General features: G+C 48.2%; 1 protein-coding gene across 2 annotated transcripts in view; it reads right to left on the bottom strand.

The window, feature by feature from the left end:
* Positions 1 to 25912, bottom strand: part of TTC7B (tetratricopeptide repeat domain 7B) — a 161429-nt gene that overhangs the window by 66900 nt on the left and 68617 nt on the right. For both annotated transcript variants that reach the window (XM_040975164.1, XM_040975165.1), the window contains exons 10-15: positions 15056 to 15139; positions 14263 to 14367; positions 13523 to 13640; positions 11777 to 11834; positions 5609 to 5681; positions 2939 to 3099 (exon numbers count right to left, since the gene is read on the bottom strand). In XM_040975164.1, coding sequence (XP_040831098.1) covers positions 2939 to 3099; positions 5609 to 5681; positions 11777 to 11834; positions 13523 to 13640; positions 14263 to 14367; positions 15056 to 15139 — 599 coding nt within the window. The remainder of the gene's footprint in view (positions 1 to 2938; positions 3100 to 5608; positions 5682 to 11776; positions 11835 to 13522; positions 13641 to 14262; positions 14368 to 15055; positions 15140 to 25912) is intronic.

Genomic DNA, 25912 nt, shown 5'->3' with positions numbered 1-25912 from the left:
CTGAGACTGGCCAGGACTGTTGCATCGCGTTCAGGGAAGGATGACCAGATGTGCAGCAGTCACACACAAAAAAGTCTACAGGCAATGTTAATTTTTTCTTAAGCCAAGAAGCAAATATACCCTTGTCACATTATTATAGAATTTTTAGAAATTTCTGAGGCAGAGAGACAGAAAGAGAGAAGGGAGGGAATATGAGTGTGCCTTCATCCACTGGTTCACTCTCCAAACTCCCACTACGGCTGGGCTGGGACAGGAGCCGATGCTGGGCACCAGGAAGGCATCCAGGTTTCCCTCATGGCCGTCACTTCTGCCTCCAGAAGGTCTGCATTAGCCGGAGGGCGGCGCTGGAGCTCGAAATCGAACCCGTGTTCTCTAACGTGGGAAGTGGGTGTGTTAGCTGCTAGTGTGAAGGCCAACTCCCTGTTTTAAATGTACCTAATAAATATTCTCTTGCTTTTAGTCAATATTTAAAAACAATGATTTTAATGTATGGTAGAATATCATGCATTTGTTATAGCAATATGAATTCCCACAATTATGGAGTGGTTACTGTGAATAAATGTCTTAGAGTGTGTGAGCTGAATCAGTTCTTACAACCACCCTCCGAGACAGATATTTTATAATTCATAGTTTGCAAATGAGCAAAGGAAATTCAGAGGTTAGCTGGCAGCTTCCTCAAGGTCACAGAGACTGATACCAGCTCTGAGTCCATGGCCATACTCTTCTGTGCTGTGAAAGCCCCCTCCCATACCTTCCCCTCCCAGGCAGAACTACCTCTGGGTCACCTCAGGAAAGCGGCTGTCTCTCCGGAGTAGTGAGTTTAATTTTGGAGTTCCCTGAAGACAGGATCCGGATCCATGTAGTCAGGAAGAGCTCCTTACAAATTTTGTTCAGAGTGACAAGATAGCTGAGGAGCGACTTTCCGCTCTCTGGCAGGCTATGTGAGAGCACCTGCAGGCCCGCACCCACGGTGCCAGCAGGACGAGAAATGCTGGCGATACAGCCACTTCGGGAGGACCGCCAGCGGTCTGTCTGGTAACTGCTCAACAGGATGGGCAGGGTGGCCCCCACTGGCGAAGGGCTTTTGCCTCTTGTTAGTGAGTCCCAATGCAACATCCATACAGACTCGTGCATGGTAGGTATGGCTGGGAGAGGGGAAAACACCAAACTAGAGGCTTGTTAGGGTCTTAGGGGGCATGTGGGAGACAAGTTTGTCACAGATGACACAACTCTGCAGTTCCTTGCAGGTGCCCACTTCCTCTTGTTTGGGCTCAGGTAGAAAGGTAAGAAAATATGGGGCGAAGGGAACCATATGTTGGCCCTATTTTTAATACAAAATCCTTTGGAAGGAGTTTCTCACCAAAAAGGAAGAAATACAAATATCTGAAAAGCAAGTAAGTCCCAGGACAGCTCTCAGATCTGTCACTTGGCTGCTTGGAGCTTATGCCTTGACATGAACTAAGCGGCTCCAAGGTCCTCCAATCTCCCTGCAGCCAGTCCTCACTTCTGCGTGGCTATTCCTTTATTCCTTCAGTGAGCCTGTGTGTGTGTGTAGTGGTGGGAAGCAGGGAAGAGCACTTTATAAATATTGACGAGAGGAACTGTATTCAACTGCATCAGGCTGTGTATTGAGAGGTTAAAACCAAAGCAACCCCAAATCTTTAACTGTTTTAAGCACTCTGAGGTCCCAAGAGCTGAGGAGATTGGGATGAAATCCAAAAGTACAGTCAGTGTGCCAACGGGAGGTTGGCGATCCGCGAGGAGGAAAGCACTGTGGCAAAGCTCTCTAATTGACTCCATGTAAACAGCTAAAGCCAAGGCTGGGCATTCCTGGATCCCCAGAAGCACCTGCCCTTCTCCCTTGAAGCCAAAGTGTCTGTCATGAGAATGTGTGAACCAACTTCCCAAGGAGAGCTGATGGAAAGCGCTAACCACAAACACGGTGAGGTGACAAGGCAGAGAAAGAGGGCCATGGCTGATGCCCTGGGAGGCTGCCACAGGCCACCCTCTGTGTTCCTTCTCCCATCCCCTGCCCCACTACTGACCCTGCAACGATGCAGACAACTTGAACCTTCCAAACTGCAGGAGTGCTTACTATTCCTGGCCATTCTGTCCTGGTTCCTATGCTGTTACCGCCGAAGACTAAATGGTAGCCCAGTAAGCCCCCAAGACAATATACTTCTCAAACAAGCCTCACAGCAGAGCTGGGCTCCCTGGATTCCAGATGAATGGATTTGACCAAAATGTGACTCAGAGGAAAATATGATAAAGAGTAGATACGTCAAGCATATAACAATTTGTAAAGATAATAGCAATGCTAGATGCAAATATTGATTAGTTTAAGGAATTGCATTTCCTGGAGAATTAAACTAAGGCACCAAGCAGTCCAGTGTCTTGATGAAAGTTGCCTAAAACAGAACAATCAGCCAGAGCCTGTGGAAGCCTTGGCAACACTGACCACAAGCTACAGAGCAATGTTCTCTAGCTTCCCGTCACTGGCTTTGTTTACCGAACTTTTGTCATCTACAACTACAGGGGTATTTAAGTTTGTGTTTTTCTTTAAATTGACATGCAATTAAGTCATTTAAAATTTTTTTAAGTCTCCTCTGAGCAATACCTCATCATATGCATGGTTGATCTGCATTGCTTTTTACATGACTAAAATAAAAACATTCATCTACAATTCATCTAGAATCATCTCGTGCGCTCCATGGGCTCCCACTGGGAAAGAGTGGAGGAGTATTTTAATTCAGTAAAGATGCCCCAACAGAGTATGTCTGTTTGTAAATATCAGGAAAAAAAAAACAAAAAGGATTTTCTATTATTTACTTCCACGGTTTTCATGAGGGATTTAAATGATGTTGGTGAGGAGAGAGGGTGGGAGAAGTAAATTCACTGACTCCTGAATTATGGACAACAAAAGCCCAGGGACACTCACATAAAATTTTCTGGATACTCGCTCAGGGCCATGTCGATGATGTTCAGGGCATCGTGGTAGTGCTTCTGTGCGGACAGCAGGAGGGCGAGCAGGTGCAATGAGTTAGCATCATCACCTTGAAGTTGAAGAGCTTGGCGCACGTACCCCAAGGCCTCTGGGATCTGGGTTAGAAAAAAAGCAAAGAGAATTTTAAAACACGACACAACACACAGACACAACACCAGCACAACAGAGAAGTTATCATTTTGACATCAGACTCTAAACACCAAGAGCTGCTTCACATCGTGCCACATTCTCATTTCAAGCCAAGTTGTTAGGACAGTCCTGGGATGGTAATCACCAACATGGAGGCCAACGCCCTGCTCTGGCGAGCCTCTGAATGATGAGGTGACAGAAGAGACCCCCTTTCTCTATAGAACTGCCAATACCAAACCTTTGATTTCTCCCCTAAATAAACATTTTCTCATCTTTTCCAGAACCAGATCCACTTTTTATTATGCCCGGGATGATCTCACTGTGTATGGAGACACACAGAACCTGCCAGGGGTTTTGGGAGGAAAGAAGTTGCCTTAGTTGAACTTATCTTCCTTTTTGAAAGCATTACTGAAATGAAAGTGCTTCCTAAGTCATAAGGCCTTCCAAAGGGCTCCCCAAACCATCAGAATCCTGGGATTCTTTCCTGGCTCCTTTTCCCTGGGTCTGTTACTAGACATCCAAAAAATAAAATAGTAAAATAACAAACAAACCCACATGTCCAAATTATGACCCCCCCAAAAAAATCAGTTTAATTCACAAGACAAATTGCAAAGTCACATTCAAAACAGATGTCTCCAAGTTCAGGTAGGACCCTTAAAGGCAGGACTATACAAAATCACCCGTGCAGAGGGGATAATAGCAGGATACGTGAATGCCCCAGGTTCTGTGCAGGGCTGGCAGTGATCAGGGAGAGAGAACCTCAAGCTGGATTTTCAAACAGGGGTGGTGATGAGAAGTTTCACTCTATCCTGTCTCACCTCCACCTGCAGCCCTGGACAACGGACTGCTGGGGAAGTCTCGGGCTTCTCTGCAAAGCCTCAGCAACCTTTGTAGAAAGCGAGTGCTTCTCTGTCTCTTTCCTGTTAGTTTTCTTCCCAGTGTGTCACTACTTGATGGATGTAGGTTATAAATGCTGCCTATGGGTGGGCCCAGCAGGGAGGGATCCGCCTTTGAACCTCAGGATCCTGATGCAGACCCACTCTTCGTTTACACAGAGGAAGCTTAAGTGCATGGGGGTGGATGACTGGAATCAGGTCAGAGGCTGCTGAACGTGACTCCCTGTGTCTCCAGGTGTCAGCCTCTGTCCCGGTCAGCCTGGAGGTCCTGCTCAGAGCTCTGTTGTTCCCTGCCGCAGAGTCATGGTCACCCCACCAGGCTCCACCTGCCTCTCCCCTCCTCAGGGAGACAAACTGCATGGTGTTAGAGACGGTCTGAAGACAGGCTACAGCCATGGAGTTGACTGATAAGGGATGCCACAGCAATCAGGGGCACTAACATAGGGTTCAGAACACCATCTTAAGGGACAGCTGGCTTGATGGCCTGCAAAGCCAGTTCCCTCATTCAGTGCATGTCACCTAGGGCTGAGTACATGTCAGGCAGCATTCCGAGCACCAGGGCAAAGTGATGATGAGGGAAAAGATGGTTTCCTGTCTGTGTGGAACCCTGTGAACAGGGCAGGGTCTGCATGAGAGCTGGGGAAGACAAGGGGGATGTCAGGCTGTCCCCAGAGGCGGGCTTCAGGGAGGAGTTTGAGCAAAGCTCCAGAAATGGGGGCCCAGATGCCCAATCAGCAGTGCACGTCTATTGCAGCTGCAGCTCCTGAGCAGCCCAGCTGTGGGCCATGCCATGCAGTTGATGCGGGAGGACCTTAGCTACTTTAGTGCCCAGGCTGCCAACAGGAGCCACTTTCTCCCACCACTCCTAGCACCTGGGAAGCCCAGTGCTAGCAGCTGCAGTCCAGTGCTGCCAGGGGAATGGTATGTCTGGGAAGCTGGCCTTTGAGTCACCCTCTAGGTCAGCATTCAGGATTGTGCTGGGGTTCCCACCAGTGTCTTGCACCTGGTAGGCAGGCAAGTGGCCAGTTTCCAAAACAGCTGGGAGGGGACAAGAGTGGTTGAGAATGGTCAAGGAGAGTTCCTTGAACTCCTCTACTTCCCATGGCTGTAGCAGGCAGTTTTGTTCCTATACTCTGTTGACTTTAAAGGACCTCATTTCTTCTGCCTGTACCTTCTGTCACTTTCCTGTCACTCACTGATATCCCAACCAGTGACTACATGCCCACCATGCAGCTCAGCAACGTGTCCCCACTCCCGTTAGCAAGGGACAAAGATTGGAGGATAACTCTTGGGCTGAGGATCTACACCACACCCTGTGCCCCGTGCTGCCAGCTGACCCCAGGTTGGGGCCACCAGAGTCATGGACTGCAGCTCGAAGGGCAGAGGCTAGAACCAGTGTGTCTCCATGGTGCATGCTCAGCATGCCCAGGATGCTAGCTAAGAAGGGTCAGCATCCTCTGAGGATGGTCACAGGCTCTGAGCAAGCCTCGGGCGAGGGCTCCTCCATCGTGGGGAGCAGGAGCAGGTGTGGCGAGATGGTGCATGGGCCATGTTTGCCGACGCTGGAGGAGGAACTGACCTGCCGGGAGATGGCGAGTTGCAGAGCCAGATAGAAGGCGGCTTGGTGATCTGTCGGTGACAGGCTGTGGGCCCTGAAAAGGCACGGGTGGGTGTTAGTACAGGAGACAGGCCCCTTGGACTTTCCCTATCTTCACCTTCATATACAGCCCACGCATGCTTCATTTCTCCTCTCTCCCCATTCGCTAATGAATGGAGACTGTGTTCCTCTTACCACAGCAGCCATGTGGTTCTGAGTCCTGTCTAGCACCCAGAATGACAGCCCTGCAGCCTGTAGGCTTTGGGGTGGGGCTGCAGGGGAAGAAATCCCAGGCCCTGAGGTCTGACTTTGCCATGAGTCACTGCACTAGGGCTCAGCAGGTAGGGTTCAGGTGCCACAGCAGGAGCCCGTGCAGCCGTATGTGCTGCTTTGGTTAAGTCACTTTGGCCTTCATGCTGCTTCATCCAAATTTCTGGATTTCTGAGATCCCATAGGAAAATGAAAGCTCAAGCTTCGCCTATAAATTGAGGTCTCAGTTTTAGCAGACTGTTGGGAGTGGGGAGTGGGGGCGGGACAGACAGACAGCTGTTCGGTTTTTTGAAGCTGTTAAATTCCATGCAGCTGGCTCATCTGACCACATAACTGTGCTGTGTGACACTTTGCGGTCAGACAACAGGCTGAGTTTTATGAACTGACCACTGAAGTTGGGCGGAATGAGACTGTCGCCCTCCTGGTGGCAAACACCATCTCACGCATCTTTAGGTGCACATCAGTTTGAATTTCAGCCCGAGCCATTCAAAACATGCATATGTACAAGACAGAATTCTGAGTTTAGTAGTCTGACGGGAAGAGAACAACAGGGTTTTGCTTTCTTTGAAAGGCACTACGGAGCAGACTACAGACACTGAGGCCCAGGTAGTATACACAGCATCATGGCCATTGGTCACCGTTCTGGGAAGGCAGGAGCATCTTTCACAAGCAGAACACAAACCCAAGACAGCAGAACACTGAATCACTGCAGATTCAACTGTGGCACACATGCCAAGGAAGGCTTCCAGGAGTAGTAAGGTCTTGCAGTTAAACTGCCTCTGTGCTGTGGGGAAGGAAGAGAAATGGTCTTCTAGGGTTTGTCATTCAGAAAATATGCCAAGCCCACCATGCGGGGGCATGGCCTGAGTGAGCTTGGTGGTTCCTGGGCAGGACAGTGGGGCAGTGGAGGCCACCCTCGACCCTCCCCACTAGCAGGTGGGAACTGGGATGGTGGGGCCTGCAAGCATATCTGTGCGACTTTGTTCCCTCCAGCCTAAGCATCAGGGGCTGTCCTCCTAAAGGTACTTCATATCCATGGGTTCCACATCCATGGATTCAATCAACTATAGATGGAAAAATTTTTTTTTTCAAAAAAATTGTGTCTGGAAGATGGCACTGTGGTACGGTGCATTAAGCTACCATCTGCAAAGATGACGTCTGATCCAGGTGCCAGTCTGAGTCCTAGCTGCTTTACTTCCAGGCCAGCTCCCTGCAAATGTGCATGGGAGAGTAGTGAAAGATGGCCCGTGCAATTAGGTCCCTGTACCTACACTGGAGTCTGGATGGAGTGCCTGCTCCTGGTTTCTGCTTGGCCCAGCCTGGGTCATTGAGACCATTTGGGGAAGTGAAATCGTGTATGGAAGACCTTTTCCTCCCCTTGTCTCTGTACCTATCTTTCAAGTAACAGATATTAAAAAAAAAAAAAAAACTATGCCTATACTGAAATCATGGAGACTTTTTCCTTAACATTTTTATTTAACAAAATCTAACATGGCATTTACATGGTGTTACATGTTGTAAGTCACCTAGAGACGCTATAAAGCTGATGGGAGGATGTGCTTAAGTGACATGCAAACATCATAGCATCTTGTGGAAGGGCCCTGGGCATCTGAGGATTTTGGTGCTGTGACAAGAGGGTGGTCTTGGCATCAATGCCCCTGCAGATCCACAGGGATGACTATATTTGCCTGTATGACCCTTTAGGCATCTTATTTCTTTAGAAGCCCTACTCAGTATGTTCCAGCTTTCATTATTTTACAAATATTAGTTTCCCATGAATTTGTACATCAAAGAAATTTTCTCTTTGGTGTTTGTAAAGAGATTGGAATGTCATGGTTTCTGTCTCTTCCCATTATTCAGGAGACATGCATATAAAATCCAATAGGAAGAGATTTTGAATTACTTGGAATTGTTTATTTTAGCTCATCTTTTTAAATCAAATAATGGAGCCAGGTTTCCAGAATCCTAAACAATTCTTCGAGCTCTGCTTGGCTCAGCCCCATTAGTGTTGTCCACAAATGAAGCTAAATCAAATCATGGTCACCACAACACAAGGCCAACCAAACAGAATGCTGGTGATGGCCTGGCAGACTGTGGGCAGGGGTAATGAGCATGCTGTCTGAAGGCCTTGCCCTGACCTCAGCAAAAACGAACTCTCAACCACTGTACTCAGAGAAACATCCAGAAGTGCTGGGATACTTCTCGGATGCATTAGGGCAAGATCTGAAGGGGTTCCAACCTGTCTAACAATTATAGCCTAATTCCTAATGAATCCCAACTTCAGCATTTTAAAAATCATACTTTGATAATCTGGTTAATAAATGCATCTGACCACTTTTGTCTATATAAGACAAAAGAAAACAAGGAACACACCAAGCAAAACAGGACAAGAGCTCAGAACCCATCTTATGAGGCTCTAGAAGATGTGCCTAAGTCCCATGGGGCTACTTCCGCAGCTAAACTTCCTGTGGTAAAGGCCCTCTGGTATGGCCATGGGCAGGAGTCATCAAGCAGTGTGGGGTGAGACTGCCAAACTCTGCACATGAATCTAAACAAGCGTGTACATCCCATTCTGACACAGTGGGCACCCAGCCAGGCTGCTGTGAGAAACCCAGAGATTCGAGAATGTCACAGAAATGTTCACAAAATGCTTCCCTTGTCAAAGCACTTTCACATCCATTAAGTCAAGCTTTCTTCAATGAAGAGGAGGCCACCCAGCCATCCAACACCCCACATGTCCCCCATCCATCTACTCACCTATCCATTCACCCATATATTTTTTAAAGATTTATTTTATTTTTATTGGAAAGTCAGATATCCAGAGAGGAGGAGAGACAGAGAGAAAGATCTTCCACCCGATGATTCACTCCCCAAGTGAGCGCAATGGCCAGTGCTATGCCGATCCGAAGCCAGGATCCAGAAACTTCTTCCAGGTGTCCCACATGGGTGCAGAGTCTCAAGGCTTTGGGCTGTCCTTGACTGCTTTCCCAGGCTAAAAGCAGGGAGTTGGATGGGAAGTGGAGCTGCCGGGATTAGAACCGGCACCCATATGGGATCCCGGTGCATTTAAGGTGAGGACTTTAGCTGCTAGGCCACTGTGCTGGGCCCATCCACCCATATTATTTAGTACCTACTACAACAGCAGGTTCCATTCCAGCCTCCAGGGGGCCTGGAGATGATTCTACACTTCCCTAGCCTTGAGGAAATGAGGGGAGACACACAATGCAGGAGCAGCAGTGCCCAGAGAGAGGCATGCTGGGCTGCTGGTGGAGGGCATGGAATGAGGCTGTGAGAACACCTGGCTAGGGCCCAGCATGCTCAAGGTCATCCCAAGGCTCTCCTGGACTCAAGCTCCACTTGCTGTAGAATTGATCCAAGGGAAGGCTGGTCTCTTTTGATCACTAGGCATTTTGTAACAGTAATTACAATGTTTTCTTATCTCCTATTTGGTGTTTTGTTCAAGGCCAAATAGCAAAAGAAGGAGAGACAGAAGTAGAATGGAGCATGCGTCATTCCAAGGCCTGGTATTTGTACAACATAACCCTGCTTCCTTGGTTTTTCAAGTCTCCCTGTGGTTCCTTAGTTCTGAATAGGGTGGACATGGTGTCAGTGAATGAGCTCAGAGAAGTGTGCACCTCTAGTTAGATCCAGTCCCCTAGAGCCTCCCACAAGCTGTACCCAGAGGGTCACCAACTCGTCTTGGTTTTCCCAGGATTTTCCTGGCTGTAGCACTGAATAGTCCACTTTCTGGGAAGCTGCTGGATTTCCAACAAATTGGAATGGTTTGTCACCCCGCCAGGCATGCACAAAGCAGACCCTACAACCAAAGCAAACTCAAGCGAGGAGGGATAGGATGGCAGAAACTGTGTACTGCATCCACAGCGACAAACATGACTGCTATATGACATTGTTCTCCGTTACTATTCTTTCAGACGGTGCAAAGGGATTGGATCAGCTGCTTAGGAGAAGCTTCTGCCTATAAGAGCAGCCGGCACTTTCATAATAAGATGCAGCCACAGAACTCGGATGGCTTCGAAAACCACCTCTTCGAGTTCGCTAGAGAGAAAAGAGTGCTGAATCTTGCCGCCAGTCATAATGGGAGTGTTAATTTTCATTTGTTGCATTTGTAATTGCATCTCTTTTTGAGTTACATTATTCTCTTTTCAAATTAAAAAACAAGATGCAAAACTATAGTGTAAGCAGAATTGTTGGGAGGATATTCAAAATGCATAGTAGAAAAAACATTTCTCACTCAAGTAGTTTTCAGTTATAGCCATGCACATTTAAGAAGCAATTGAAATCATTCTTATTTACCTAAAATTCTTTTCTTTAAAGGTTTTTGTTAAGACTACAGTTCATTAGGACAATTCTAGTTAATGTATGCTTGAACCAAAGTTGTTTTATTCCTTGGAAAACATTCTCTTTTTCACACAAATAGTCTAGGTGAGTCTTGCACAATATAATCAGGTTAGTGGGATTTTATTGCTCCTTATTCCCATGCAGGCTCTAATATTTGAAAAATCCCTTTGAATTGAGACCTAGGCAAAAAAAAAAAAAAAGCTGTTACATAATACAACTGGCAGCTCGGGCCAACCGCCATCGGACTGTTTCAAGAGAGCCAGCAGGCTGTGCTGATCAGAGAAAAGCGAGGCAGACGCAATGTGTGCTTTCTTCAGCATCCTTGTGTGGGTTTTACAAACTGGGACTGGAGAATTCAAAATCCGAAATGATTTGAAGTGGATATGCTTTCTGTGCTCCTGGCTGAGGACCGTCCACAAGGGCCCAGACACAGACAGGTCTGTGTGCAGGTGTCGCCTGGTGCTTTGTGTCATCCACCAGACCCAGACTGACAGAAATGAAAGAGCTGTGGGTAAGGCTGCTGGAAGACACAAAGAAGGGAGAGAAAACTGTAGACCAGCTGGGGCCAGGGGACAAGGAGGGTTTCACGACAAAAGGCACAGGGCCAGCATGGTGAGTGTGATGGGCAACCCCAGTGCTGAGGAAGGAATCTAACAACAAACATCAGGCACCCAGGGGACCTCATGAGATTCCTGAATAACTAAGTTTCCAAAAGGATTCCAAGAAATCAATGAAATTCAGATACATGGAAGGTGACAGGATCAATAACAAGTCTAGATTTCACGTCCCAGAGCTGCCCTTTCGGGCACCGATTTCATTTCAATAATTTATTGTACCCATAATAGGAATGTAATTAGGGCAGTGCAGCATGGTGAGTTAGAGTCAGGAGATGGTGGTCACACCGTGACTGTACCATCTACATGACCGGTAGCCTCTCTGGCTCCTGTGTCTCAGTCACCACCTGTCCTGTCTCTCGCTCTGGTATAGGGTGAGGTGCGAATGAACAAGGAGGTGACAGCACTGTTTGTAAAGGCTCCCCAAGAGAGAAGCAGATGCTGTGATGGTGCAAAGGAGGGGGTTCTATGGCTTACCCTAACTTCTGACTCTAAAATATGGCTTTTCCATTCCTTAATATAAAAACTTACAGCTTGGTATTAAAAAAAAAAAAAGAAAAGAAAGACTAAGAGCTAGAAGAGAAGAATCCCTTTGCTCAATGATGACGGATGTCTTTACTCAAGAAATCATCTCTCAGACATGCAAAATATCTATCTTCTTCAAGCTGGAATCACTTTATCAGGGGTGAGTAAAACAGGCCCCAGTGAGAAGCAGATTAACAGCACAGATTTACCCGGCAACAGGTGACGCAGCAAGTTTTGACACTGCATGCTTGGTGCTCAAGACAAAAGACTCCAGGGGGTAACACACTGTTTACATAATCTTTATAAATATCTCTTCTTTTTATACTTATCATACTTTGGTGTCATGATGTGCAGCCGAGTGAAAAGACAAACTCCCACTCACCTCTGAAATGCAAGCAGCGCCTTTCTCTGGAGGACCTCCTGCATCCCTCGCAGAGAAGCTAAGAAAAGGGTTCAAAATTAGTCAGTGGCATGGGAGACCAGGGAGTTTTTAACATGTAACCTGTCACAAAAATTATACATGCAACAAACTGGCTTAAAAACAATTTTTGAGCCACTTTGTTCCCAGTCCTGCTCTAGAGAGGCAGAGTCCTGCACTTGGTGGCCATAATAATGGAACCATGCCAAGGGGACAGTGAAAGCAGCCCTAGGTGTATAGGGATCACTTTTCAAAGACCATTTGGGAATCCTAGGAGGCATCCGTTTGTCCTCCAAGTGTAGGTGTGTCCCTCCGGGGAAAAGATGGGCTCTACTACAATGGTGTAGATGAGACCCAAGCACCAGTCAGATCAACAAGTGATGACCCTGTGCCAACGGCACCTGCTGGATGTTAGGAAGCTTCAGTTCAATTTCCACTGGGCAATGGCCAACTTTATTGATCTTCTGGCAAGAACTTATGAAGGAACAGGCAAACCCAACACTGGGATTGGAAAATCACCTCCAAACTGAGGCCCCTTGGCTGTGAGCTAACACTGCCCCTGTAGGGCACGTCAGCCTCCTAGGCAGGAAAAGGGCCCAGAAAAAAGATCCTGGAGCCACCTGTTTACAGCTGGTGCCACAAGAGGCCTCGCCTGAGCCAGGATGGACAGCCCCCTGAGGCTGCCTGGGTTTACCACAGGACAACACGCTGCACAAGAGAACTGCAAGGTGGCCCACATAGGCAACAAGATGTCTGATGGAGCCAACCTACTCTCCCAAAGGTACAGGACAGATTAGGGTACATTCTGAGCTAAGAATTTGCAAGGACAGCTGGGTGACATTAGAATCACTCCTCATGGGAAGTCTACTAAATCCAAAGCCAGGAGTATGGAAAATGAGCCAAAGATCCATTTCCTTAAAGTAATCGCTACGTGCAACTCCCCAGGGCTTTTGATATTTTAGGGTCCAGAAAAGAGGGACTGACACAATTTATAAAAAATTATAAGACCATAAATAAAAGAAAAAGAAGGAAGCACCCTGAAAGTACGCATTGAACTTTTCCTGAAGAGGGGAGGAGCGATGGGGAGGAGCCCTTGGAGGGCTCCCGAGGTGGCCAGCGAGGGCCGGGCTCCTGTGAGGGTATTCAGCTATACATGTGTCTTAGAAAGCTTTCTTGTTGATGTTTGTACTATATATCATTCATTCCGACAATAATAGTAAGAGCGCAAGCTCTCTCCTCCAAGCTCTAAGTACTTGCAAAATGTCCCAATCATGCACCTGAGGACCCAGACACTTGGGGAGCTGCTGCCCAGTTCATATGAGTAGACGAAGATGTATGAATTGAGAAGGTGCTTGGGAGCTTTCTGGTAGTGTCTGCCCTTTAACTCTGCTACAGAATCTATGATCTAATGTCTCTTCACATGGGACAGCCCAGTCCAAGAACCAGGCTGGGATGGGACAAGGCTGGGCTGAGAGATCCATCTCTCAGAGCTCTGCTCCTCTGGCACATCAAGCCAATGCCCACCCATGCCAGCTTGCTGCCCAAAGCCCCAGCAGCGTGCCTCCTCCTAATGGTCTCAGCACAGGAGGTCATTACCAGGACCCTGAGGGCAGCAGGCCTGAATGCCACAGCATTTGCACTGTCCAAAGACAGAAAGGGAATGGTGTGGCACAGCAGACTTGGGGCTCCCAGAGGCAAGGCTGCCCTCACCGTCAGTGGCCTGCAGGCTGTACGTCAGGCCCAGCGCTAAGTAGCCTTTAGCTTTGAACTCAGACGTCTTCTCTCCCGCATCCACAACAGTTTTGGCAAAATTTTCAGCCTCTTCCAACTGAAAAATAAGACAAGTTAAAAACAACAGCCCTCTCCATCCCCAAGGAATTTCTAGCATCAATTCCTGAGACCGCTCCCTGCCAAAGCAGGAAGGATTTTTGAGGAGTGAACTTTAAAAGAACATCTGGGTCTCAAGGGCCACTTGTTAGGACCGAGCCTCTTAACTCTCCTTGGGACACCCACCTTGGTTATGGCTTTGGCTTGGCCCAAACCTGGGTATTGTGGATATTTGGAGATTGGAGTCATACATGGCAGAACTTTGTCTTTCTGCCTTTCAAATAAATAAAATTTTTTTTTAAAGAAAATACATTTGTTTTAGAAACATAGAGGTTAGACAGGCTAAGGTAATAAAGAAAAGTGGCTGGATGGCAGAGACCTAAGTATTTGGGTTATCTTCTGCCATATTCCTAGGCATATTAGCAAGGAGCTGAATCAGAAGCAGAGCAGCCAAGGCTTAAGCTGACAGTCCAGTAAGTGTGGGGTGGGAGAGCAAGACCTGAGGAGCCCAGGGGCAGATGGTCAGGGGCCCGGAGCAGCCTGGTCTCAGTGGAGCTGATGGATCACCATCACTATCTCCCCACACCTTGGTGTTACAGAGGTGGGCATTTGCTCTGACTCACCCAGTGCAGGGAACCCATGCACAGCTTGGCAGCGAGCAGCGGGATCGTGGCATCGTCCGGCTTTAGGCGGATGCACTCTTTCAGCACCTTCACAGCTCGGGCAGACTTGACAAGAAGAGAGGATGTCTGTGAAACTCAAAATTGCCCACAGAACCAAGTGCTAGTGCCTTCCCAGAGGTGTGAGTGGGCAGGTGCCTTTTGAGTAAGGTTTCCCAACCATGAGCCCAACCAAGCAGGCATCTAGGAACAGAGATGACCAGAGCGTGGGACTTCCAAGTCATTGAATCAAACAAGTAGAGGTGCCCCTGGGCATTGCCCTAACATTGCCCTTTTCATGTGTAGCCATTGAACAAATGAGAAAAAATAGCGGTTGCTTCCGTTGCCCTAAAAAATAAGACATCTATTTGGGTTCCCAGCCCACAATTCCAACCAACGTCATATATGACCCAATACATTTTATTGTCAACTATAATAAAAGTATTTTCTCTTCTAGGAACACATTGATATTTACAAATGAGTGAATGGCCAGTGTGAAAACCAAGCTTAAGATTAGGCCAAGACAAATCACAGTGGCTAAAAAACAGCAACTGCTTCAGAATTTTTCTTCTTAGTGACGTGTCTGTCTCAGCCCCTTAGATAATTAAACTGAATGACTTGTTAAGAAAGTTCTGCCAAAGTGCCATAAGAGAGTCACCAACAGGAGGTTAGATTGCCACATGGCACTGTACCATTTCATGAAATCCAAAGACATAGCCACAGGCATAAGGGACTATCCATCACGAGGGCCACTTACTTTTCCTGCAGCCATCAATGAGAGGGCAAACTGGTACCAGAGGTGGAACTCCTCAAAGGCAAACTTCATGGCTCTTTCTAAGCACTGGTTGGGAAAGAAAAACACAGACATCTGAGAACTGGCTCAAAGGGATGAGTTTGTGTTTAGGTCTGTACACACAGAGGGAAATCTTACAAAACCTGCTGCCCTTGAATGATTACCCTGTAACCTTCCATCTAGTACCTCCTGAGGAATCCACAATATGGACGACGCACCATGCCCAAGGCCAGACAACCCACGACCCACCAAACCCAGTCCCTGATCTCCCATGGCTCTGGTCTAGTCCTGGGAGGGAGGGAGGCACAGAGCAACTCAACTACAGGCCAAAGGTGACAGGAGGTTCAAGGATGCGACATGGAAAGTACTGTGGAAGTAATCATGGGAATTGGGAATGGCACCCAGGGAGAACAGAAACAGAGCTGGACCTGGCTGACAAGAAGGAAAGGGATGCAGTTCCTGTGTTAAAATGGCATTTGGGGCCGACAGGCGGCACAGGACTTGGAGGCACAGGGGAGCATGCCTTCACTTGGCTCTGACTTGGCCACAGCAAGTGATGTGGCATAAGACCTGCTGGGGCACCCGCAGGAGCTGGTGTCAGGCTAGAGGGCATAAGTGGGGCCATGTTCCAGGGGTCACTGCCTTCACCCCTCCTCCCCACCCTCTGCCCTCACCTATCCCATGGTGAGACACCACTCAGGGCAGAAACCATGGCTTCTCTGTCCCCGAGGGCTAGCACTGAGTCGGTCTTTCTTTAGCTGGGAGGAATGATAATTATTGACAGTTTGCCTGACAAACCAGAGGCACTCAGCAGCTGAGGCCGGCCGTGCGGAATCAGACACTATAAATAAGGGTCCATCCTAGTTCTTTGCATGCCAGAGGATCACACTCATTATCCCACAGGGGTAAGCCACAGGAAGTGTCCCCACTCTACCACCCTGGCCTGCAGGAGAGTACCAGAGAATGGTCCCTGCCCTGGCCAACAGCGAGATCAGCCCATGGCAAGGCAGGAGAGCATGCAGAAAGCACCCAATTGGGTACCACAAGGGAAAGAACTCCGCCATTTTGGCTGCTATGAACCCTCACACTTCCTGTTTGAGAAATGATCCTTCCTTTTCCAGATCACTGCCTCACTTTAGTAAAGGATTCAGTCACCCCAGAAGAGAGGCACAATCCCACATAACTGGACTAGCATGCATGCTTCTTGCTTGTTTCTTCCACATGTTCCTGGGGACCACTGCCTCTGTAGCCATGATGTCAGTGTCCACTTTGGCAGCTTAATTTGCTGTGCCACAGTGCTGACCCAGGGGCCTGTATACTTTCCTTTCTTCCTTCCTTAAAGATTTTATTTATTTTTTATTGGAAAAGCAGATTTACAGAGAGGAGAGAGAGAATGAGAGAGAGAGAGAATCTTCTGTCTGCTGGTTTGCTGGTTCACTCCTCAAATGGCTGCATTGGCAGGAACTGAGCCAATCGGAAGCCAGGAGCCAGGAGCTTCCTCTGGGTCTCCAACATGAGTGCAGCATCCCAAGGCTTTGGGCTGTCCTCTGCTGCTTTCCCAGGCCATAAGCAGGGAAACTGGTCATAAGCTGATGGGAACTGGAGCAACTGGGACATGAAATGGTGCCCATTCAGGATCCTGGTGCACTCAAGGCAAGGATTTAGCCATTGAGCCACCACGCTGCCCCCCCCTTCCCCCGCGCTCGAAGCCTTTCTTTGGGCTCCCAGGATATTGAGACACAGTGACACCAGCTGGCTTTGAACAAGTGCGCAGGTGGCTCCCCTCCCCCAGGTCTCCCAAAACATCAGGAGGATTTATGCCTGCAAATGACTCAAGTCAGCTGTCCCACAATTCAAAAGGAGATGTCTCCCCCACCTTCACGTTTTCACCAAAGATAAAGGGATCTCTAGCTTCTCACCAGGGGTGCTTTCAACCCAGCTCACTGCCCCAACATGGGTTGTTTGCTCGCCACAATTCCTTTTAGCTGCCCTTCTTAAGAACCCCAAGTCCGGACCCAGCACAATGGCTCAGTGACTAAATCCCTGCCTTGCACACACTGGAATCCCATGTGGGGGCCAGTTTGTGTTCCAGTTGCTCCACTTCCCTTCTAGCTCCCTGCTTGTGGCCTGGGAAAGCAGTAGAGGATGGCCCAAAGCCTTGGAGCCATGCACTAACACGGGAGACCTGGAAGAAGCTCCTGGTTTCAGATCAGCTCAGTTCTTGTCATTGTGGCCAGTTGGGGAATGAACCAGTGGACTGAAGATCTTTCTCTCTATATCTCCTCTCTGTTAATCTGCCTTTCCAATAAAAATAAATTAATCTTAAAAAAAGGACCCCAAGTACTTTCTGTATGTGTCAAGAGTCACAATGTCCAGTTTTAAGGTTGTGGGAAGGTTGGACAAAGAACATTAGCACACACAGTTAAGCAAAATGAGCGCATCCTCAGGAGGACAATGGTTCAAGTAAAGAAAAGGTACTTTGCTGAGATGGCTGTGTTGTGGGGCATGGAAGCGGGCAAGAGGCAGTTGGGTCACCAGGTCAGCAGAGCGGAGCCCAGTCATGGGCATCCCAGGCTTAGTCCAGGCTCCTCACACCCCAGTTCCTTGGGCAAGTATAGTAATGCCTGGAAACCACTCAGCAGCGTGTCTGGTGCAGACTGAATGAGCAAACATAGCTAGATGTTGACAATGCAGCTCTTGCAGAATCTGACTGAGAGGGGGCAGAGGTGCCAGCGCATGGCAAAAGGGGAGGAGGGGACGAGGGTGAGGTCCTGATCCCTGTTCACTTCTGCTGTCTGAGGGCACTGTGGGCCCAAGAAGGGAGGGGGGATGATCCACAGCTCAAATCCCTGAGTCACCCACACTAAACAGCAGGTGACATCTCTGACTCATCTCCCTCGCGAGACGAGACGACGGATTTGGTAGCAGCATTATCTCTACCAGGAAGCTAGGTCCACTCGCTGTAACCACGCGATGCCACAGCTACTTGGTAGGGCAATAATTGGACCCCAAATGGCATCCTCATCACTTGAGTGGCAGTCAAAATGCCCCCTGTGAAAACTTGCTTCCTTGTGAAGTGTTTCAGTCTCTTTTTCCAGCCCCCTCATAAGCAGCCATCACTTAGGGCGCCAGGAACAAGAGCCTGTTCCGGCACAAGAAAGCGACTCTGTAATCACCTGCGTGGGCGCTTGGAGCAGCCTAGCGCCCGGTGCGTGGAAGCGACAGCTCTACAATACCTCAGGGGCTGAACTGCCAGAGTTGTTTTTGGAACTTTGGAGTGAGATTCGGCCCTCAAGACCCACGGGGAAAGGGGTAGAAATAACTAGAGCCTCTCCCATGCTGCCAGCAGCTCAGGCCTCAAACCCCACATGTCTAGAGGAGAGCAAGTGACATAGTGGACTGGCTCCGCTCTTCACCTGGGGGACAGTGTCATCGCATCCTGGAAGGACTCTAGACCCTTCAAGAAAGTCTGTGCCCTGACATCACAGCACCTGGAGTTGGATGTGAATCCTGTAGCTGTGGAACATTGGTTTTCTTTAAGTGCAACATGGTGTGTGGGTCGCAGCTCCCCGCTTAGCTTTTCAGCAATGGAAGCTGTCCATCTCAGACCATCATCCCCGGCCTACACAAGGACCAGAACACAGTGAGCTGTCCCAGGCCCATCCTGACTTGACGGGTATGGAGATGGAGACCCAGAGAGTGGAGATGTGTCCCCCAGAGCAGACCTAGGTCTGTGAAGCTCTAAACTCTGATTTTTTAATCTGCTAAAAACAAAAGCACAAATCAAAGTGGAGCTGGAGAGACACACTTTACAGGGTTGGAGTACATGCAAGATTCCTCAGCCACCTCCTGCCACCGAGTTGAGAGCAGACACACACCACGTCAAAGCCTGCTCAAGTTTCCTCTCCTCGTATTGGAACTGAAACAGAGCACACTCCACACCCTTGACCTCGACACCATGCCCCTTCCCTTTTCTCTTTCTTGCTTTAAAACAGCCAAGACTACTTCAAAAAGAGGAGTTGCAGGGCTTCAAGGCTCCGGTAAATGCTTAAATTAAAAAATCGTATTGCCTCTGGTCATGGTGGAAGGAGCAGAGTGGGCTGTTCCTCAAAGGTCACAGATTGTATTATAGAAGCTGGCCACCAGACGTCATCTGCCCACCCCATTTCTTCTCACACTATCTGCAGGAACCTGACTTTGTCCATAGAGTGAGAAAAGGGTCTTCCGTGTCCTGCTCAAAATAAAACTGCACCTGTTGCTTGGCTGAAAAATGCACTAACTCCAAGATGTGGGCATTCCATTACTATCCCTCCCCTTCCTCAAGCACCTTCCACCTTTGGTCAGTGTCTTTCTATCCTCTCCCCTTTGCCCATGCTATAGCTTCCCAGAGCAAGGACTATGGAGAGAAGGAAGGATCTGAGAGTTAGACACACCAGCAGTTTGTTTGCACAAAACACACCGGCACATACTAAATGCCTGAAGGAGAAACAGTATGGATCGGGTGAGCAAGGAGGGCACAGGAGATGGTGGCCAACCAGAACAGACCAGGGCTGGGGCACTACACCATGACCTGAGGGCCTCATCTAATCTGCTGCCTGCTTTCGTAGAGCCAACAAGCTGTTAATCATTCTTAGGGCATTCGATGGCTATCAAGATGGTGGGAGGAGACATACTGACTTTGAACCAAATGTCATCCCCTACACCCTGTGAACTCATTCTTCACGCAACAAATGTGCTCCTATGTTGAATTTTATTAATAAGGCCTTTGTGAATATTTGCTGTTTACCATGTCTTCGATCTTACTTCTGGGCCTTCCAAGCATTAAAATATTTATTACCTGGCCTTTTGTGGGAAAGTTTTGCTGAGCTCTGGACCCAGTGAGGGGGAAAATTTATGCTGGAAAAAATTGACAACATGACAGTTGTCTTCAGAAGTTTGAAGGCCATTACTGAGGACCCACTGGATTGTTCTTTTGCTCCAAAGAGACATTTTTCAGATTTAGTCTTTCCCACTACCAAAGAGGGATGTGCTGCAAGTGAAGAGCCGTGGTGGCCACTTTATACCCATGAGGATTGCTGGGCTTTGTACTGAGAGTGGTCAAGTATCTTTCCAAAGTCTCCTATCAAGGAAAGAGTAGAGCCAACACTGGAACCTGAATGTGTTCAACTCCAAAGCTGAGACTGTTCATTATGCAATGAATGCCTCCTTAAGGTCAGGGATCATCTACTAGGAACATTCCAGAAAGACTATGGACACTTCTCCCAATAGTAACATGATCTCCTCCTAATGCTTACAGGAATCCTTGCTGGTAGGTCCCAATAAGCCCAATGCTTTCTGCATAAGAGGAATAAGTTTGGAGACTCAGTGAAGGAATCTGCTCGAGTCCACCATGCGTTATTAACATGAAAAGCAGCAAAACTCAGAAGCAAACTCAGGTCAGATGTTAAAACACAAGGCAACATTAATGTGACAATGCTATCCAACACAAGCTAGGAGATTCAGTGCAACCACCATGAAAATTCCAACAATCTATTTTCCCTCCGAAAGAAAAGCCGATCCTCAAATTTATAAAGAATTAAAAGAGGCCTCAAATAGCCACATAATCTTGAAAAAGGACAAAGAGGATTCATGGTACCTTGTTTCAAAGCACACCACAAAGCTACAGAAGTAACAGTACAGTATTACATAAGGATAAACATACAGGCAATGAAACAGAATTAACACTCCAAGAAAAAAAATTCATGCAGGTTTGGTCAATTTAGTTTACAAGGGTGTCAAGTCCATTCTATAGGGAAAAGAATAGCTTCTTCAACAAAAGGTGTTGGTACAATTCTACTTCCACATAGACAAGAGTAAAGTTGGATCCATACTTCATATATGAAAATTAATTCAAATGGATCCATAGCTTAAGTACTCACATAGGAGCAAAACTCTGTCTCTTTCTGTAACTCTGTCTTTCAAATAATAAATAAATCTTAAATTTAAAAAAAGATGCCATCAACATCCCATATTGGAATGCTGGTTCGAGGCCCAGCTAATCCACCTCTAATCCAGCTTATTGATAATACAACCTGAAAAGCAGCAGGCGATGGCTCAAGTGCTTGGGCCCCTACCCCCAGGTGGGAGTCCCAGATGGAGTCCTGGATCCTAGCTTCCACCTGCTGCAGGTAGTTGGAGAGTTATCTAATGGATGGATGATCTCACTCTGTTTTTCTGCCTTCCAAGTAAAAGGAAACAAAAATATATAAATACAGTTTCTTAAGTCAACAGACAACTTATCCATACAATGGCAGGAAATATTTGTAAGTCATATATCTCACAAGATTTATTATCTACAATAAATAAAAAACTGTAAGTCAACAACAAAAAGACAACTCCACTTAAAATGAACAAAGGAGTTGGATAAACAAAATGTGGCACATATGTACGATGAATTGTTCAGCTCTGAAAGGAGAGAAGTAGTAAGATATGCTATCAGATGTATCATCACCACATGAGCAAACCCTAGAAACATTAGGCTGAATGAATCAAGTCAGATATAGGAGGGTATAAGTCTCACATGATTCCATTGACATGGAGTTCTAGGCATGGGCAGATCCACAGAAACAGAAGGAAGAGGCTATGAGGAGCTGAGGGAAAGGAGAGTACGGGTGTTACTGCCTCTCAGGCACCGAGTTCCTTTTTGGGGTGATGGAAAAGTCTAGAGACAGTGATGACTGCACAACAGTGGATGTAATAAATGCCATGGAATTGTACATTTTAAAAAAGGTTGAAAAGGGATTTTTAAAAAAAGCAAAAATAAAATCTGAGTTAAACATTTAGATAGAACCAAACTACTTTTCAGGTTGTAAACCACTCCTCTTCCTCCCTCAACTATTGACATTTTCACTGAAGGCCACAGGAAGAATTGAGGAGCTGCCTGCAGGGCAAGGCTTCCCCCACAGTGGGAGTGGGGATGCTAGTGGCCACGTGAGGGCTGACAGTCTCCCGAGCAGGCTGGCACATAGGAGAGATGGCCGTGGCCCCTCCAGGGCCGATGGGCAGAGCTGGGTCAGGGGTGGGATTAGCCCAAGGGTTCTGCCCTTAGCTGGGTCTGTTCTTCCTCCATCAATTCCCATGAAATGTACTTTTGATCCTTGGGCCTGTCTGGGGAAGATAGGCGTGTGCACCTTTGGGGACAGGTGAAGTTTCCAGAAGGGATGAGGAGAGTGGGCACAGGCTTGAATGCTTGGGCGCAGCCAGGGTCACACTGCGCATCCCCTCTACCTCAGTTTCTCACAAGTCTGTGGCTGTCCCTCGCACCCACCAATGCCTTTTAGGGACCTTGGCCGTGCAAGGCAGGCTGTAGGAGAGGCCCAACTACAAACCTGTGAGGCATATACTATGCTTCACAACAGCCCCCTGTTTAGCCATTAAGTTAGAGAGGCCCAACCAGCAGCCAGACTGCTGTATCCCCAGAACTGCCATGGTACTAAGATTCACCATAAACCAAGGGACATGAGCTCAAGTGGAAAGATAAAAACACTCCTTCCAGGTAGGGACACACCACACACACACTCACACTTCATCAAGGGCCCCATAATACACTGCCAAAATGAAGCCCCATATACTCAGATTCGAAAAACAAATCCCCTTAGCTGCCTGGCTTCATGCTTAAAAGCAGAATAAGCAATGCTTGCTGCATTACTTTTAATAGTGTAGGTTGTCATGGCAACTAGTGCTGCAGCTACTGTTTAAAATTGAAGGAGAAAAAAAAATGTTTCTTCCTACACAAACCTTTCAAGAGGGCTCACAATTAGTCTTAAAAAAAAAAAAGACATGAAAGCTTCTAGCTTTGGGGATACAGTAAACACTGCGCTTAGCTCTAAACCCGCCAGTACAGGGCTGCGAGAAGCTGCAGGATGGCACCTCCTCACCTGGGACCTGGCTCAACAGGTGCCCTGAAGAAATGAAGACCTGATGTGTGCAGGCACCACATGGTCAGGCTCAAGGTGGGACAGTAGCCCCATGTCATGAGTAGGCGGGCAGTAGGGTGACTGCACAGGGCTGCCACCACACAGGCCCCTGCCTTGGTGGTCTGAGGCCAGCAGGGAGAAGACACACTGGCTGTGGCAGCAGCAGCAGAGGCACCCTGCTGTGGCCCAGGGCAAGCCATGGAGGGAAGGGAACTGTGCAGTGAGTGCAGACAAGAGGAGGGAAGGAGGGGCTGGGACAGGGCAAACCTGGAGGGTTTTCCACCAGGAAGTGTCAATGGCATAAAGGAGACCACCTGGGAGGAAGACAGACAGGAGCTGCTCTCGGAAGATCAGCCACCAGGCGACCTGGCTGGGTCACATCAGCAGGGCACACACAGCACAGCGTGGCTTTGGGGCTGTGGCACGCCAGCCTGGCCTCAGGCTCTCTTTGCTGCTGTTCCTCTGAGTGAGCCCAGGGTTCCTGCTCCTGAAGGCCTACCACCCTTGCACCTTTGCAAGCCAGATGAGGGTGTCTCTCCCCCTTACTTGTGGGAGATATGGTCCCAGGCCCCCCCATGGATGTTTGAAAACACAGAGAGTACCAAGCCCTGTACTTAACTGTATTTTTTCCTACACACTCTGAGATGTTAGCACAGGGCACCAGAGCTCATGTCCCTTCCTGGCTTATGCCCAGTATCCTTCTGTGCTTTGCTACTCTTGTGCTTTGTGGCTGTTATTATGCTAAATAAGGGTCATTTGAACACAGGCACTGAAATAGACCCTGATACCAAGATAGCTACCAAGGGACTACCAGGCAGGCCATGTATACAGCATGGACATGCTGGGCAAACAGATGATTCATGTCCTCGGTGGTACAGTATGAGTCCATCACACCACTCAGAATAACATTCAACTGAAAACTATGAATTGTTTACTTCTGAAATTTTCCATTTATTATTTTTCAACCAAAATGTGCTTATTACACATACAGGTATTACTGAAGGCAGAAGAAAAGCACCTCAGGATAGCTGATTTCTTAAGTATCTTCTGCTCGCCTGCCTACTCTTGTATATACTATTTGATTCTTCCAGCAGCATACATGACAGCTGCATAGCAGCAGAGGGGTAACAAAGCCAACTCCATTATGGGAGGCAAGGTGAAACAGCGCAGATTGCAGGGGAAAAGAAGGAGAGCCATTGAGAGCCTCTGCATGTCGAGGTGACACGCTCGTCACTGGGCTTAGAAAAGATGGCCTGGTGACAGCATGGGAGATGAGGACGGGAAACTTACTGTGCCACCACGACCAGTGATGACAACAGCCCCCGCAAACATGGCTGGGGCCCACAGGGGGTGACACAGGAAGTTGAAAATCCACTTGCCCTCATGGCAGCACCATTCACACCAGCCAAAATGGGAAGAATCCAATCGTCAATCAATGGATGATGGACAAATTATGATCCATCCACACGGCAGAATGTCAGTGCTCCAACTCATGCAAATTATGTTAAGTGAGCGAAGCCAGATACAGAAGGTCACACATGGGATAATTCTGTTTATGTGAAGTATCCCAAGCTGATAAATCCAGAGGCAGAGAGAGTAGAGCAGCAGTGGGCATAGGACAGAGGGGTGGAAAGGATGCAGGGTGGCAGCCTAGTGGCATGGGCTTTCCTGGTAGGAAAGAAAACATGTGGGAATTAGCCATGATGGTCGCACAACAGTGTGGATGCACTAAATGCGACTCCGTCAGATCCTTTAAGAAACGTAGAAGAATTTTATTTCAATTAATAAAACAAATCCAAATGTACAGATCTCATTGTAATGTTCTGAAGAACCAGAAGGGCAGATGAGGGAACACACCCTGGATGAATTCAAGAGAAGCCCGGTCTCTGAGGACAGGAGGCAAGCAGGACACATATGTGGCCCAGCGATGAGGGAGAAAGAGCCGGTTGCATTCAGCAGGGGGTGGACCAGCCCCATCTGTGGCAGCTGAGTCTCACAGGGAGGGACCAGGTGGTCTCGAGACACCATACGCCTTCGTCAGGGACAGCATGGGGACCAAATGTTTGCCAGGGCAGCAGGAAGAGCTGAAACTGAGTTCTCTGATGCTCTCTTGACGGCCACGTGGCCTGTGCAGTGCGTGCCCCAGGCACAGTCCCCTGCCACAGGGATCATACCTTTCCCCTTGGCTATTTCCCTGGCTTACACAGCAGGCCCTGGCACCAAGCTGATAACAGGATCTGCAAGTGCTCAAAAAACACTGTCCATTTGATGCATCTTAGCACCAGGCTTGTGTTTTAGTAGATGAAACACAGATATGATACAAAAATCCAAGAGGTTCCATTTTTCTATCCCAACACCTTCCAGGCAAGCTTTGGCTTAAATGTGACTGGGGGCAACGAAGGAGAAATTCGGAATGCAAAGGTTCTAGCAGCCCAGCTGCCCAGGGGCATGGTGTCAGGGCACAGCTGCCACAAGATGGAAGTTGCAGGGATATTAAGAGGAAAGGTATCTGGGTGAAAACACTGCCTGGGTATTTAGGCCAGGAGGAGGCACACGCCACTGAGCTGTTGGCTGGCAGAGGAATGTTGCCAAGGTGACAGCCGTCCCCCTGGAACCATCCAAGGAATGATGAGTAGCCCAGGGCAGCGGCATCTAGCCTGCCAGCCGAGCTGGCCGCCAGGGGTTCCTCACACCTGTTTTGGACACAGGCAGCCTTCGAGCCAGGCAGGGGTGAGAGGAACAGACACACATAGCCCAGTCTACCAATGGCCCACGGTGGTGTCGAGTGGTCTGTCCAGAGGTAACAAGCTTACCCCAAAGGAACTCGACTGTGAGCTGGGTGGGACTGTCCCCACCACGTCTGACT

The sequence above is a fragment of the Ochotona curzoniae genome, unplaced genomic scaffold (genome assembly GCF_017591425.1).
Source record: "Ochotona curzoniae isolate NIBS_2020 unplaced genomic scaffold, NIBS_Ocur_1.0 contig_2688, whole genome shotgun sequence".
Taxonomy (NCBI): domain Eukaryota; kingdom Metazoa; phylum Chordata; class Mammalia; order Lagomorpha; family Ochotonidae; genus Ochotona; species Ochotona curzoniae.
This window is presented reverse-complemented; position numbering and strand designations above follow the sequence as displayed.